This window comes from Excalfactoria chinensis, chromosome 1 (assembly GCF_039878825.1).
Source record: "Excalfactoria chinensis isolate bCotChi1 chromosome 1, bCotChi1.hap2, whole genome shotgun sequence".
Taxonomy (NCBI): domain Eukaryota; kingdom Metazoa; phylum Chordata; class Aves; order Galliformes; family Phasianidae; genus Excalfactoria; species Excalfactoria chinensis.
In genome coordinates, this window is record NC_092825.1 from 107,549,172 (window position 1) to 107,563,599 (window position 14,428).

The window sequence follows — 14,428 nt, forward strand, 5'->3', positions numbered from 1 at the left end:
TGGATAAGTGGAGAGGAGAGGAGAGGAGAGGAGAGGAGAGGAGAGGAGAGAAGAGAAGAGAAGAGAAGAGAGAAGAGAGAAGAGAGAAGAGAAGAGAGAGAGAGAAGAGAGAAGAGAAGAGGGAAGAGAAGAGAGAAGAGAGAATTGAAGAGAGAAGAGAGAAGAGAGAAGGAGAGGGAAGGGCAGGGGAGGGGAGGGGAAGAGAAAATGAGCTAAAAAAATTGAATTATTTATTTAATAAATTAAATACCAGAATCCTGGCTATGATGTGGAAGAGTTTTTTTTTTTTTTGTTTTGTTTTGTTTGTTTGTTTGTTTTAACCAAGTCATCATTTTAATAGCTGCCAATAAGGTCTCCCCTGAGCCTCCTCTTCTCCAGGCTGAACAATCCCAGCTCCCTCAGCCACTCCTCATAAGGCCTGTGCTCCGGACCCCTCACCAGCTTCATAGCCCTCCTCTGAACGCATTCCAGGGCGTCAATGTCTTTCCTGCAGTGAGGGCCCAAAACTGAACACAGTACTCGAGGTGCGGCCTCACCAGTGCCGAGTAGAGGGGGGACAATTACCTCCCTGTTCCTGCTAGTAACACTGTTTTTGATACAAGCCAGGATGCCGTTGGCCTTATTGACCACCCGGGCACACTGTTGGCTCATGTTCAGCCGAGCATCAATCAGTACCCCCAGGTCCGTTTCCTCAACACAGTCCTCCAGCCACTCCACCCCAAGCCTATTGCACTGCCTGGGGTTGTTGTGGCCAAAGTGCAGGACCCGGCATTTGGTCTTGTTGAACCTCATCCCATTGGCTTTGGCCCAGCTCTCCAGCCTATCCCGATCCCTCTGTAGGGCCTCGCTACCCCCAGGCAGATCACACTCCCAGCCAGTTTGGTGTCATCTGCGAACTTACTGAGGGTGCACTCAATGCCCTCATCCAGGTCATCAATAAAGATGTTGAAGATGACAGGCCCCAGCGCCGATCCCTGGGGAACACCGCTCGTGACAGGTCTCCAACGGGATTTAACTCCATTTATCACCACTCTCTGGGCCCGGCCCTCCAGCCAGCTCCTTACCCAGACATGAGTGTACCCATCCAAGCCACGGGCTGCCAGCTTCTGCAGGAGAATAGCATGGGAGACAGTGTCGAAGGCTTTGCTGAAGTCCAAGCAGACCACATCAGCAGCCTTCGGCCATCAAAAGGGCTTCTACCGGCTACTGTGCCCGTTTAAATCTCCTGCCGTTGCAGGCAACGCCCACGCGCTGCGTCAGCGGCTCCTGCGAGAGCTGCCGGCTGCTCCTGTAGGCCGGGGGTTCCCTGCTTGAAGGAACCGCCCGAGATCCCCCTTGAACCCCGCGGTCAGTCGCTGCTGATCGGACCGGGACGGCTCCGAGTCAGGCGACTTCGGCGATCAAAAGGGCTTCTAGCGGGAACTGTGACACAATAACACAACAAAGGCTGTTACATTTGATCATCTTTGGCAGGAGAGGATACTATCACTCGTGCCTCAGCAACCAGTTCAGAGACTCACCCTTGCTCTGTATCTCACTATGGAAATATCTGGCAAGCTGCACTAGACTGATTATGGGTCAATTGAATAAGCAACAAAAGCTGTATGTGGCCGACCTTAAAGAATGATGTCTCATCAGCAAAAGAAAACGGATCTCCCTTTTCAGTACCAGTGAATTTATAATTAGTTTAATGTGTGCAGTTCAGGCACCCAGTCCTAGAAGATGATCTGAATGATGGATACGTGGCCTGTTTGATGTTGAGGGAACTGGGCTTCTTCAGTCTGGAGACGGAAGCTAAGGGGGACAGTTTAATAGTTCCATACATCCACTGAAAGGGAACAGAGCCAAAGATGATAGATACACTGTAAACGAGCAGCAGCAAGGTAGGCCAGCTTCAGCTTGAATGTCAGGTGAAGTGAAGCCACCAGTGATGGGGCATTGGGCAGGCTTCCCAGAAAGGTGATAAAATCTCTGTCCTTTGGGGTGTTCTAGATCAACTTAGACAAAGCCGTGACAGAGCCGATGTGGTGCTGAGCCCTCCTGCTTTGAGCAGGAGGTCGGTCAGGCTGACATCCAGATAAAACAGCAACCCCGTGGCTTTGTGACTGTATGATTCTTCTGCATTTGAAATCACTTTGATAGGAATTTAATGTACCCTTATTTTTGAAATGGATTGTAAAGATGGAAAGAAAGAAGATATCTGAGTCAAGATGCACTCACGTGAATGATAAAAGTAAATGAATTCAAATCAAGCATTTCCTTTGTACTTCTAAGGTTCAGCAGAGAAGAATAAGGGAAACGTTTCTTCTTTTTGAAAAATCAAATTAAACAGAAATGTCTACTTATAGGAAGTTATAAGGAAATGTCTACTTATAGGAAGTTAGGAAATTTCTTTCCTAATGGTTTTTAGTTCTGTTATTTATTTATTTATTTTTGTGTCTTATTTATGCCTCTGACATGTGCCCTTAGAAGAGAGCAAAGCTCTCTGGAGAGGTTGTCTGGGCAGCAGGTAGGGTTTCAGTGCCTCCCAACATGGAGTCCCCAGTCACTAAGACAATGCCAGGCAATGGTATCCGGCAGCTGCATGCTGCTAGGGATTCTCCCTCACAAGCTGAGTTGAATCCTGCTTGGTCACAGAACATGTCCACCCTGGAGCCAAGTGCCTCACAAAGACATGCTGTCTCTTGTGGGACCCGCAGGGAGAGGACCAGAGAGAGCTTTGTGCCTATCTGGAGATTTCCTGCAGTGATGGATGTGTCATAGCGGCTGAGAGCCTTTCGAGGTGAGGTCCCTCCACCTCTCCAGACACAGTGACGTTGACGGAGCACGTGTGTGCCGCCAGTGTCTGTTTAGGATGTGCCAGCAGCACTGTCCTTGCTCTGCTGAGTGCAGCTGCCCACCATGGTTTCCCCAGCACCCAGCAACGGGAAGGCTCTCTCTCCTGTCTCCCCGCTGACCATACATGTTCCAGCGCAGCTCACCCCACGCCATGGGGCTGGAGGAGAGTTCCTCCCAAGAGCTGGCTGGATGCTCGGCCCTGGCTCCAAGCAACACCAGCAGCTCTGCTCTTTCCTTCCAGGTCTCTTTGCCTGTGTGGGCTGCAAGCCCAGATGTACACGTCGCAGAGGGAGAGGCAGGGTGGCAAGCCCTGTCCCTGCCTGTGCTGTGACTTCGCTGCTGCAGCGCCTGCAAGACCAGGAGGTGAGCTGGGACATCCAACCATCAGTCCTTGCCCCGACCCAGTGCCACGGTCCCATGGGTGCCAGGCCCCAGAAGCACATTGGCACAGCAATGGGTGGCAGCGGGTGGCTCCCCGGGAACAAGGGCAAAGCAAAACATGTCTGATCCCTGTCCCCAGGGTGACCGAGCTCAGGTTTACTACGAGCTCAAGAGCGTCTTGTGGGAAGACGACGACGGCCGCCCACCATGCGGAGTGGTGAACCGGCTGCTGGCAGAGGTGTCCCAGGACCTGACAGCAGCCCAGGTGAGAGGTCACTCCCAAAGGCAAAGGGAGCCACCTGCCCACGCTGGTGTTCTGCTGGCGGATAGTGGTGGCTTTGCCCTCCCAAGGGAAGGTCTCAGGCAGCCTCCTGTGCTGTATGTCACCAGTGGCTCTTTTTCAGGGAGTGACAGACAGCGTGAGGACGGCTGCCAGCAACGTCCTGGTGGCTCTGGCCCGGATGCACTTCTGCTTGGTGATGGCCGAGCTCCAGGGACAACTGAAGGCCGCAGGGGAGATGTCCAAGGAGTTTGTGCTCATCACCCTGAGCAAACTTTTCAGTAGCTATGGTAGAGTGCCCTCAGCCTCCTGACATCAATGACAACCTGGCAAAGGGTCTCTCCCGTCTGCATGTAATCTGCATTGAGCTGCGGGCTGCAGAGCTGCAGTCCCTCCTCCTCACTGCTGAGGCTCTGACCGTGGATCTCTCTTTCCTCTCTGCAGCTCCACAGTGCATCTCCTACATGCGGCTGATGCTGGCTGGCCTGTGCAGTATGGTGGGCCAGGTGAAGAGCGGCCGGACCCTGCACATCGTTTGTACTGGTGAGTGCCAGCAGCAGAGCAGGGGGGCTCGGGACAGCCCTCGCATCTCACCCTGCTGCAGAGTCTCATAGGCTCCCTTTACTCTTGTTTTTTAAAAATAATCATTCATTTTTCTTTTTTGTTTATTTTTTTCAGTTGTGAAACAGTGGTTGGAAGGAGTCAAGGTTCACTTGTGCTCTGGAGAACGATGTTCTGGCCTGCCACGGAGAAAGAACAGATCTACAAGAGTCTTTCCCAGCTCTTCTTCACTGTGCTGAGAAACTGGCAGGATTGCAAGGAGGAAAAGGTGAGCTCTGCTGCATTCCCAGCCCAGGATGTCAGTGGGGGCATCCATGTTGGCAGCTCTGTCTGTACCCAGTGGGCTGAGAGCAGAGGGGTGATGAGAGGAAGTGGGCTGGCTCTGCAAAGGGCCTTGAAGTGGCTCTGTGTTTGGGGCTGGATCTCCTGCCAGGAGCAGCTGCATGTCACAGCATTGTGGCAGGGAGAGCTGGGGATAAGGGTGTCAGAATACCTCCCTGCCCTCCAGAGCGAGCCCATCTCCTGCTGGGCATGGGGAATGGGGAAGGGGAATGGAAAGAGAAAGCCCTCTCTGTTGGAAGGGCAGACCTTCAGTCTTTGATGTTGCACCTCTGCCATCCCTCTCCAGGACAAACAGGCCGTCCTTGAGGTTGTGACTGCCATGATGACTGTCCTCCTGCAAGAGGAGCTGCCTCGAGAGCATGTCTGGGAGCAGCTCCTCCAGTTAGTGCACTCGTATCAGGAGGTCCAAGACACCTGCAGGGGGAACAAGGTGAGATGTGCAGGGTTCAGTGTGGAGGTGGGGCCATGAGGGGTCAGGGGTTGCAGGAGGAGAAGAGAGCCCTTGGAGAAAGAAAGAATAGGTGTACAAGGGGGGTCTGAGGCTTCCTGAGCTCTTCAGTCAAGGAAGGAACAACCCAGACAGAAGCCAGAAGAGAGCCAGGAGTCACTGGGGCCCATCTCTCAGGGACTGGAGCTTCACTACAACCACCACCACTGCTGGGTTCTGAGTGCCTGAGGAGCTCTATGCTAACAGTCAGGGGACCACATTCATTTGCATCTGATGGGGGAGAAGAGGGCTGCCGGGTGGGAAATGCCTGCAAACGATGCCCAAACAGACTTGGTTGAGAGCAGAGAGACTCTCTTGGTGCTGCAGGGGAGAGGGGGACAAACCAGAACACTTGTGCGGGAGCTTCTCCAGTGGATAAACCATTGGGAATCAGTTTTTCTGCTCCTAAGTGGCTAGATGTGGCTTCAGCCCTTTCTTCCTCCTGGTCTCTTGCAGAGCCTCACTATCTTCCTGGAGGCTTTAGAGGGAGTTCAATCGTCATCCCCAAGGACAAGTTTCTGGCCATCACCAGCGCTGTGTTCTACCAGGTAAGGGGAGCCTATCCTTGCACCCACAGCAGTTTCCCTCCTGGCTAAGTTTCAGGAGGACTGTGGAGCTCTGAGCCTCTGATGGCTGCTCAGCCTGACCTCCTGCATACCTATGGCTGCTCCAGAGCTGTGTGTGTGCCCCCAGGGATGTTGTGGGGCAGGCTGTGTTTTGTCTGCATGTCCTCTTCCCGAGGGTGCCGAGGGAGATGAGAGCTGGCAGCACAGTTTCTTTTCCACCCTCAGTGCTGATGTGATTTCTAAAATGACCTTGTTCCCACAGCTCTCTGATGACACCAAGCAGCACAGTGAAGCTGACAGAGCTGAGTTGACCCACTGCATCCTGCTGCAGGGTAAGGAGAGAAGATTTGGTGATCCTTGGTGGTGCCCTGGCCAAAACCTCTCTTGCAAACCTCTGGAATGAACATGAGTTGCTTGCTAACACAGTGTGGGATTTCCCTCCCGCAGCCGGATCTGCCCAGAGGAAACAGTCCTGTTTCTGCAGGCACAGCTGGGTGGTGAGAGGGAGGCTGGATGTGTGGCAGCCCTGAGTCTGCTTGGTGCTCTGGCTTGCTCTGATGGTCAGTACCATGGTTGGAACTTTTAGGGATCACTTTTGCCATTTGGGTTGTGTCTCAGACCATACATGCTTCTGTGCATCTCATGCAGATCCTGTGATGACAGAGAAGCTGTCCCTTGTTGTGAAGGCTGTGCAATGTCTGTGCAGGGACCTCAGGACGCAGGTAAGATGGTTGGGAGAGTGTCCTCGGGCAGGGCTGGGGTGCCCAGGGAAGTGAGGGGCCCTGACCACTTGGTTGTGATGGTTCCTGTGGAGAGAGTGGGCAGGCCTCTGTGCTGTGTAGGGAGAGCTCACCACTGGTGCTAAGGCCTAGCCCTCACCTGAGGAGCAAGACTTCGCCTTTGCTCTTGTTGTCTCTGCTCATGCCCAAAGGGCTGCCCCAATGAGCAGGTGGCTTCCTTTGACTTCTGAGCAGGAAAATCAAAGCCACAATTGACTCCTGGCAGGTGAGGAGGGCCGTTATGCACTTAGTCAGGGATCTGCTCAGTGTTAATGCCTGGAGCTGCTCAGCCTGGATGTGGTGGGACACATCTTCAGCGAGTTCAGCCGCACCACAGAAAGAAGGGTAAGGACAGCGGGCAGCATCTTCCTTTGGAAGACCGTGCTGCTCAGAGACTGGCACAGAAGCACAGCTGTGGCCCATCTGAGCATCCTGAGAGGCTCCTGAGAACTGAGAGTAACCAGTGTTCCAACAACACTGTTGTGCAGGCAGCCGGAACCCTTTCTGTCCAGGAAGCCCAGGAAGAAGGAGCTCTCCAAGAGCTGTGCATGGATATCCTGGGGTCACTGGATTTCTCTGTGAGAGGGGTGACCAAAGTAAGCTGCAGTCTGCCCTGCTGCTGTTCCTTGCCTTCGCACCGCATGTTCCTCCTCCCATTCCACCACCCCAGGTCTGTCCTCCAACGTGCTCTGAAGCACACAAGGCTCGGGGAAATTCACAGAGTCCTCTTCATCTCTGAGCAGAGGCAGGAAAGCTGACATGCTCAACTGCCTCATTTCTTACAGCTCTTCTGGCCGCGGCTGCTGCTGTATGTGGTGCCAGCCCAGTACACGGGCATGCTGATCCCGATCTCCCGCTGTGTGCAAACCCTGGCTGAGAGTGGGGACCTGACAGTGCAGGAGATAGATCCAGAAGAACTGGATCCCCATTTCCTCAGCTCCATGTTTCAAGGTAGGAGCAGAAACTGCCCCAGTGAGCTCTGTTGACCCATTAGCACCCAAAAGGGACAGTGCAGGTGTGTGTGGCAGAGCGCAGCATGTCTTGGCATCTCACCCAGTACTTCTTTCTCCTCACAGGCCCACTGCTGACTCCGCAGACACTGCTGGCACGCCTGTTGGTGAGTAGATGCTCCAGAGGCTGTTTCCACGAGCCCCGAGAAAGAAGCAGCATGGCCAAGGGTGCCAGCACCTATCTCCCCCATGAGGATGACTTTCTTTTTCCGGGCTTGCAGCACCATGGGCAAAGCTGCTGGCTGCACCTTGCCCACCAGGACTTCCCTCCTGGAGAAAACTGCTGCCCTTGCTGCAGAATTGACCCTGCTTCTCCTTGCTCTTGCTCAGGTGGTGGCAGGGAGCCCTTTTGCAGGCAGTGAACTCCAAACCGCTGCCTTGATGCTCATGCAACACCTCTACAGCAAGATCCACAGAGCTGTGGGGGCCACGTGGGCTGCTGAGATCCCCCTGCTGCTGCGGTGCCTTGAAGGTAAAGTGCTGGTGGGGAAGAAGATGTGGAGGCAGGGAAGGGGAGGAATGAAAATAGAGCTCTGCTGCATGGCTCAGGGGAAGCATGGCCTGCGGCCCAGTGCTTGCTCTGCTGCTGTTCCCATTCCAGGGAGACAGCACTGAGGCCCAGGGACCTTTCCCCCTGGGGATCTACCCATTCCAGGACACGGATGGGCCTTTCACATCCCCTCAGACAGCAGTCTTGGAGCAGTTAGTTCTGTGTTCCTGTGGGGACCATGTTTGTGGGGAGGGATGGGTCATTGTGGAGGGGGTGCAGGTCCCAGCTTAGCAGTGCTGAGTGCCCAGACCAAGCTAGGTTTGCATCAGCTCTTTCGTGGCTTGATCCCAAGCACGTGTCTTTTGCTTCCTGTTGCTGTGCAGGGAAAGATGAGAGCGTCCCAAGCTCTGAAGAGTGGGAGCACCGTCTGCTAAAGGTACAGCATTGCCAGAAGGCATGGTGCAGAGAAATGCTTGCCTGCCTCGAGAAGCCCCACTCCCATAAGCCACCATGGGACAGGAACAGCCTCTCAAATGCTGCTGCAAAGCAGCTGCCTGCCACTGTGGCACTGCTTCTTCCTCTTTGTCCCAAGCCCAAGGGGGGTCTTAAGAGAAAAGTGGCAGGCAGCTTGAATGGAGGGAATGCTGGGTGGAGCTGGGAGAGGGGCTGTTCTTCCAGGCACCTGTCCCCAGAAGGCTGTGGTGACTTAGGAATGTGGGAATAGGCAAGGAACATTGGCTTCTCCCATTCTCCAACAGTTCCTGAGGGCATCACTGGACACCATGGAGGATGAGGCCTGGACTAAGGGACTCAGCTGCGAGCTCAGCCAGTGGCTGAGCAGCTCTCCCAGCAGCTCTGGGGAAAAGGTGGGTTGCCCCCAGCTCTACCCAGCGGTGCAGTCGCAGGTGCCCAACTGGGGCTGTGGCTGTGGCTGGTGCTCTGCCCACATGGGCTGCTCATGCTGCTTCCCTGGCTTGTGCCCCCCAGAGGGCCTTTCCCAGCAAACTGCCCAGGGCTGGCTAAAGCTCGGCCCTGCAGCTGCTCTCAGCATCTCCCAGGGACCGTGGGTCCTTCCCACCTGGCCCTCTCCCAGTAGGTCAGGCTGCTGACACATCTCAGCTTCTTCCCTCCCATCCCTTCTCTTCCCTTCCCATGCAGTCTTTCCTGTACAAGGCACTGGGGGCAGTACTGGGAGCCTGTCAGGAAGTCCTCCACGTCCAAGAGAAGCTGCTGCAACACCTGGAGGAAGCAAACATGGAGAAGCCATCTGAGGTCCAGGTGAGCTCTCCTTCCAACCAGCTTCTGCCAGCATCCCCAGTCTGTCCCTTGGGCTGAGGGCTTCTTCTGGCCCTGCTCCGGGCCTTTTGATCTCCTCACTGCTGCCTCTTCCTTCAGGCAAAGACCAGCCTGGCCACTGTGGCTGGCTGTGCCAGCTGGTTCAGGCCTGCACCAAACACCCCTTGTTCTTTTGTGCAGGGAATGATCTCTCTTCTCAGCCATGCCGCTGAGAGCAACTTCCACACAGTCCTGGACACACTCACCATGTTTACGTCCAGGCTGTGCACAGGCCGAAATGGGAGGATTTCCAGACAGAAGAAGGTAAAGCATTATGCGTTTCCATCTTGGCTTTTTCCTGCCTTATTTTCAAGGCAGCTCCTGCCTTGGGAGCCCAGGTGCATCGTGTGGCACTGGGGGCTGTTGAGTGACTATCTCAAGGCATTTCTCCCCACACAGATGGAGCTGAACAGCACAAGAGCTTGTGCCACACGCAGAGCTCTCATCCTTGCCCATGGCAGCTTGGCATTCAAAGCCTCCAAGGAACAACTGCTTGCCCATCTGGAGGGAGACATTGTGGGCAACATCCTGCTGCTCTACAGCTGCAGCTGTCGGGTGAGGGCTCAAACTATGCCAGGGTGTCTAAGTGCCCAGCTGCAGCCCCTGTGTGAGGGGGAATGCTGTGATGGGCCTTCTTCTTCCAAAGGTCCCCTGGGGAATGGTTTGTGTCCAGATGAACACCCAATCCTTCCCTTAGCGTTGCCCCCTCATGTTCCCCTTGCAGCCCTCGGCCCTTCCCACAGTTAAAAGAATGTTCTCCTCTCTTGGGCCTCAGGACTTGCAGAACAAGCTTGCGCTGCTGCAGAGCATCACTGACGGAAGGGAAGGGAAGGGGAGGGGAGGGGAGGGGAGGGGAGGGGAGGGGAGGGGAGGGGAGGGGAGGGGAGGGGAGGAGAGGAGAGGAGAGGAGAGGAGAGGAGAGGAGAGGAGAGGAGAGGAGAGGAGAGGAGAGGAGAGGAGAGGAGAGGAGAGGAGAGGAGAGGAGAGGAGAGGAGAGGAGAGGAGAGGAGAGGAGAGGAGAGGAGAGGAGAGGAGAGGAGAGGAGAGAAGAGAAGAGAAGAGAAGAGAAGAGAAGAGAAGAGAAGAGAAGAGAAGAGAAGAGAAGAGAAGAGAAGAGAAGAGAAGAGAAGAGAAGAGAAGAGAAAGAAGAAGAAGAGGAAGAGCTAAAAAATAATGTGTCATTTATTTAAAAAAATTAAATGCCTTAATCTTGGCAGAAATGTGAAAATAGTATTTTTTTTTTCCAAGTCTTCATTTTAATAGCTGTCGTCTCTTTGCCATACCAGTTACTCAATCAGAGAATCACAGTGTCAGGGTTTGGAAGGAACCTCAAAAGATCATCTAGTCCAATCCCCCTGCCATAGCAGAAACACCTTGCTTAGGTCAGACAGGAATGAGTCCAGGCAGGTTCTGAATGTCTTCAGAGAAGGAGACCCCACAATCTCTCTGGGCATCCCATTCCAGTGTTCTGTTACCCTCACCATGAAGAAGTTTTTTCTCATATTTTTGTGGAACCTCCTATGTTCCAGCTTGCACCCATTACCCCTTGTCCTATCACTGGATGTCACTGAGAAGAGCCTGGCTCCATCCTCCTGACACACACACTATTTCCATATTTATAAACGTTCATGAGGCCATCTCTCAGTCTCCTCCAAGCTAAGAGACCCAGCTCCCTCAGCCTTTCCTCATAAGGGAGATGTTCCAGTCCCTTCAACATCTTTGTGGCTCTGCGCTGGACTCTCTGAAGCAGTTCCCCATCCCTCTTGAACAGTGCGGCCCAGAAGTGGACACAATACTCCAGATGTGGTCTCACCAGGGCAGAGTAGAGGGGGAGGAGAACCTCTTTTGACCTACTAACCATGCCCCTTCTGGTATGCCCCAGGATGCCACTGGCCTTCTTGCATTGCTGGCTCGTGGTCACGCTGCTGTCCACCAGGACCCCCAAGTCCCTTTCCCCTATTCTGCTCTCCAACAGGTCAGTCCCCAACCTATACTGGTACCTGGCGTTGTTCTTGCTCAGACACAAGTCTCTACATTTGCCCTCTTTATTGGAATGCCGATATGCTCCACTTTCTTATTGTTGTTTCATTAATGCGTTGCTTTCTTGAGATAATGGAAATCGTTAGCCAAGAAAAATACCCACGGAGAACCGTGAGCTTATAGGGATTAATTATCTTTCATATCTGCTGAGATTTTGCTTTTAATTTAAGAAAATCTCTTAAGCAGACCAGGCTGAGGGAGCAGACTGTGGGCCAGGTTAAGCTAGGGAAGTCAAATAGCCGCTCAGAGGAGGACTTTGAGCAGTGAACACGAAGAATAGAGGGGTGGAATATTATTTGCAGGCAACTACGCAGTGGGTCCTGGCTGCAGCATGTTGTAACACACTGCAGGCCTGCCACCATTAAAATTCATTGATTCCCTGAGATGTGTGAGTTGGACTTGCCATCCTCCAGGTATGACACACAATGGGTTGATTCCTCAGTAGTGTTAGGCTTCTATGTTAAGTCTGCTGCCTAATTCCTTCAGACAGTCCCAGGGTATTTCTCATATTCATTGAAGACATCGGAGCTAAATCTTAAAGTGACTAAAAAAACCCAACCAAACAAGGCTAACAGTGTTAAAGGCTGAATTTCAGGCTATGAGCTATTAAGACAGCTGATCTCCTCTGGGCTGGTGGAGCTTGCAAATCAGAAGATAAAGCACACAGGGCTAGGAGGTTGGATGACCTCTGGATCACACACAGGATTTCTCCCTCAGAACGCCTGTTCATGTGCTTACTGCTACATCCTGCCTAAGCCAGGCCTCAACTCTGTAGTCAAAACAATGATAGTAATAAAAGGTATGCTAAGTACTGAAGTGCAGAACCTGAGGGAGACCAGATACTACATGATTTGTAACAGTAACGTACAGGAAATTACACTCAGTAGGATGAGTGACGTATTTTATATGTCTGGGTTGTGAAAGATGAGAGGGATAAATACAGAAGAGCTTCTGTTTTTGAATGCTGGCCTTTCAGAACAGACCATCAAAGGTCACTTATCTGCCTTGCTGTATGTGATCTTTCATCCATCATATGTATAGCATTGACGTTTTTACATACCTTTTGCCCAGGATCATGGACTAGGAAGAAAAATAAGCTTGTACAATAGTTCATTAGAGAGAGACTTATTTGAGAACTTGCATATTACATTCACGTCAGAGATGCTAAAAGCTGTGACTTTTGAAACAACAAAAAACCCCAAACACCCAACCACGGTTCTTTGGATTTTAGCTGAACGTATTGATAAAAGCAGCAGGCGCATTATGTTAGACCCTGCAGGTTTGCTGATTGGGAATGTCGATGGATGTCACCTGATGTGCTCATTTGAAAGTCACAATTAAGTCACAGAAATTAAAGATAATAATGGTGGCAACTACTTTCCACTCTAAAAGTTTTCTCAGGAAACTAAGAAGGCATAACCATGGCTGTGTCAATATAGCTGGCTGTATACATGCATACTGCAGTGTGAGGGAGCATTTTCTGTCTTAGTTGAAATAAGTGCTGAAGAAATCACTGCTAGAACTGGAAAAAAATTACTTTCTATAATGAGATAAGGGTGCTCACATACGAATTTGTATTAATGCTATTATAGCACTTTCGAATAACATCTTACCTTTTATTGCCTTAATTTTCCTTGTGTACAAGCCATCACAGTAATCTTCTGTCAAATGCCAGCAGCTTTGACACAATCTGAGCTCAGTCTTGCATGAGGGTCCTATGCTAAAAGAAATTCAGCTGCGTTTCGAGCTGTCTTCTGCATTTCTGTTATTATCTATTTTTTTTTCCTGGTTCTGGGAAGTTATTCTAAAAGCTGATGCATCACATTTTTAATTACTTTGCCGACATGCAAGTTCTAAGAGAACTTGCGGTATTTTATAACCTCTTTTAGAGTGTTTCAGAGTATTGCAAATAGAAACGTGAATTCACAAGTAGTGTGTCTAAAATGGTCTTGCCAACTGAAAAACTACAGCTCTGCCTGTACAAGAGTAATCTGTTGCTTATACAAAGATGTGCTAAAAGTGTGTTGGCTGATCTAAGAGAAAACCATATGAGACGTTACTATCATATTCATTAATCTGTGAGGATCCAGACACATACTGGTTAAAGTTAGAGAATTTGCATGTGCAGTTTCGCAAAGATACGATTCCACACTAATCTTGTTTTATTATTGGGAAGACCCCAGAGATACGTATTTCAGGTATAATTGTGGAGTAACTGTTATCTCACAGACACCTGCATCATGTACCAAAAGAGCTGTTTCTGCTCAGGGATGTGTTCTTCACATCACCACAGCAAGGCAGCACTGGTCCTTCCCTTGCACATGCAAGTCATTCCAGGGCTTTCATCACTTAGTTACCATCGTACTTCTAGATATGGTACTTCATCATCTACGCTGAGTTACCAGAAGCAGGAGAGATGATGTAAAAAGAGGTTTCTCTGCATCTTTTCCATCCCAGCCATGTGCGAATCTGTGTCTGTGGGTCAGATGACTCACCCATTCATTTCTGAGGTACAAGGAGAATGATTTTCATTGTGGCCTTGGAGGATTCCAGGGTGCGAGCCTATGAAGGGTTTATATAATCCTTTCAGACTATAGGCTATGTCCCATAAAATGAGCTAGAATACAGGTTCCTTTCCCCCCATATTTTCATGTTGGTTGTTTTTTCAAGTGTCTGACAGCCTGTAAAATTAGTGCATGGCATCAGCTATTGTATGTGTGCTGTACAGCTGCTCTGCAGAGGTGTGCGTGCTTGTGCAGTGAGCTGACGCTAATGCACTCAATAGGAAGACAGCATGCTCACGATGCATGAACATCAACTGTGCTGGAACTGCAGCATCCCTGCATCTCTGAGACAGAGATTACTGTCAAGTGCTTTGGCAGGCTGCAGCTGTTCTGCCAAAGTCCTTGGTGGTACTGATGTGCATAAGGGTCTTAGAGACCTCTGTAGGAAGAAGAAAAAAGTCCAATCTCATACACACCAACAGTGCATCTCTGTGGTGTAAAAACACACTCCTAAGTGTACTGGGAAAACACAGTGCTTGTGGACACTAGTTTTCAATGAAGCAAGTTACAGCTGACTCATTTATTTCATTTTTCTGTGGATAATGAAAGCCCTATTTAAAACTATAGGGGAAAAAGGAATAACCCAGGTTGTTTTAAAGGTGCAGAGTTCTAGGTAACTCTGCACTGCCTCAGAGGCATGAACATAGCTTCGGCCTTTTCATATTGTCAACCAAGATATTATTTCTTTATTATATAATTTGCTAAAAACTTATAAAGCTAATTTCATTTTTTAAAAATTATTGTAATTATTATTG

The 14,428-nt window shown here is 51.0% G+C and overlaps 1 protein-coding gene across 1 annotated transcript in view; it reads left to right on the forward strand.

Annotated features, from left to right (window-relative positions):
* The window catches only part of LOC140253781 (maestro heat-like repeat-containing protein family member 2B), a 17,020-nt gene extending 4,570 nt beyond the window's left edge, over positions 1-12,450 (forward strand). The window contains 26 exon segments of the mRNA XM_072339703.1: positions 3,080-3,201; positions 3,359-3,484; positions 3,624-3,789; positions 3,944-4,042; positions 4,178-4,231; positions 4,234-4,328; positions 4,689-4,832; positions 5,346-5,382; positions 5,385-5,437; positions 5,718-5,786; positions 5,901-6,015; positions 6,104-6,177; positions 6,461-6,527; positions 6,530-6,579; positions 6,723-6,830; positions 7,020-7,185; positions 7,311-7,351; positions 7,575-7,716; positions 8,118-8,170; positions 8,493-8,600; positions 8,893-9,012; positions 9,211-9,333; positions 9,469-9,624; positions 9,794-9,892; positions 10,952-11,044; positions 12,181-12,450. Coding sequence (XP_072195804.1) covers positions 3,080-3,201; positions 3,359-3,484; positions 3,624-3,789; positions 3,944-4,042; positions 4,178-4,231; positions 4,234-4,328; positions 4,689-4,832; positions 5,346-5,382; positions 5,385-5,437; positions 5,718-5,786; positions 5,901-6,015; positions 6,104-6,177; positions 6,461-6,527; positions 6,530-6,579; positions 6,723-6,830; positions 7,020-7,185; positions 7,311-7,351; positions 7,575-7,716; positions 8,118-8,170; positions 8,493-8,600; positions 8,893-9,012; positions 9,211-9,333; positions 9,469-9,624; positions 9,794-9,892; positions 10,952-11,044; positions 12,181-12,450 — 2,750 coding nt within the window.
* Positions 12,451-14,428: the final 1,978 nt, after the last annotated feature.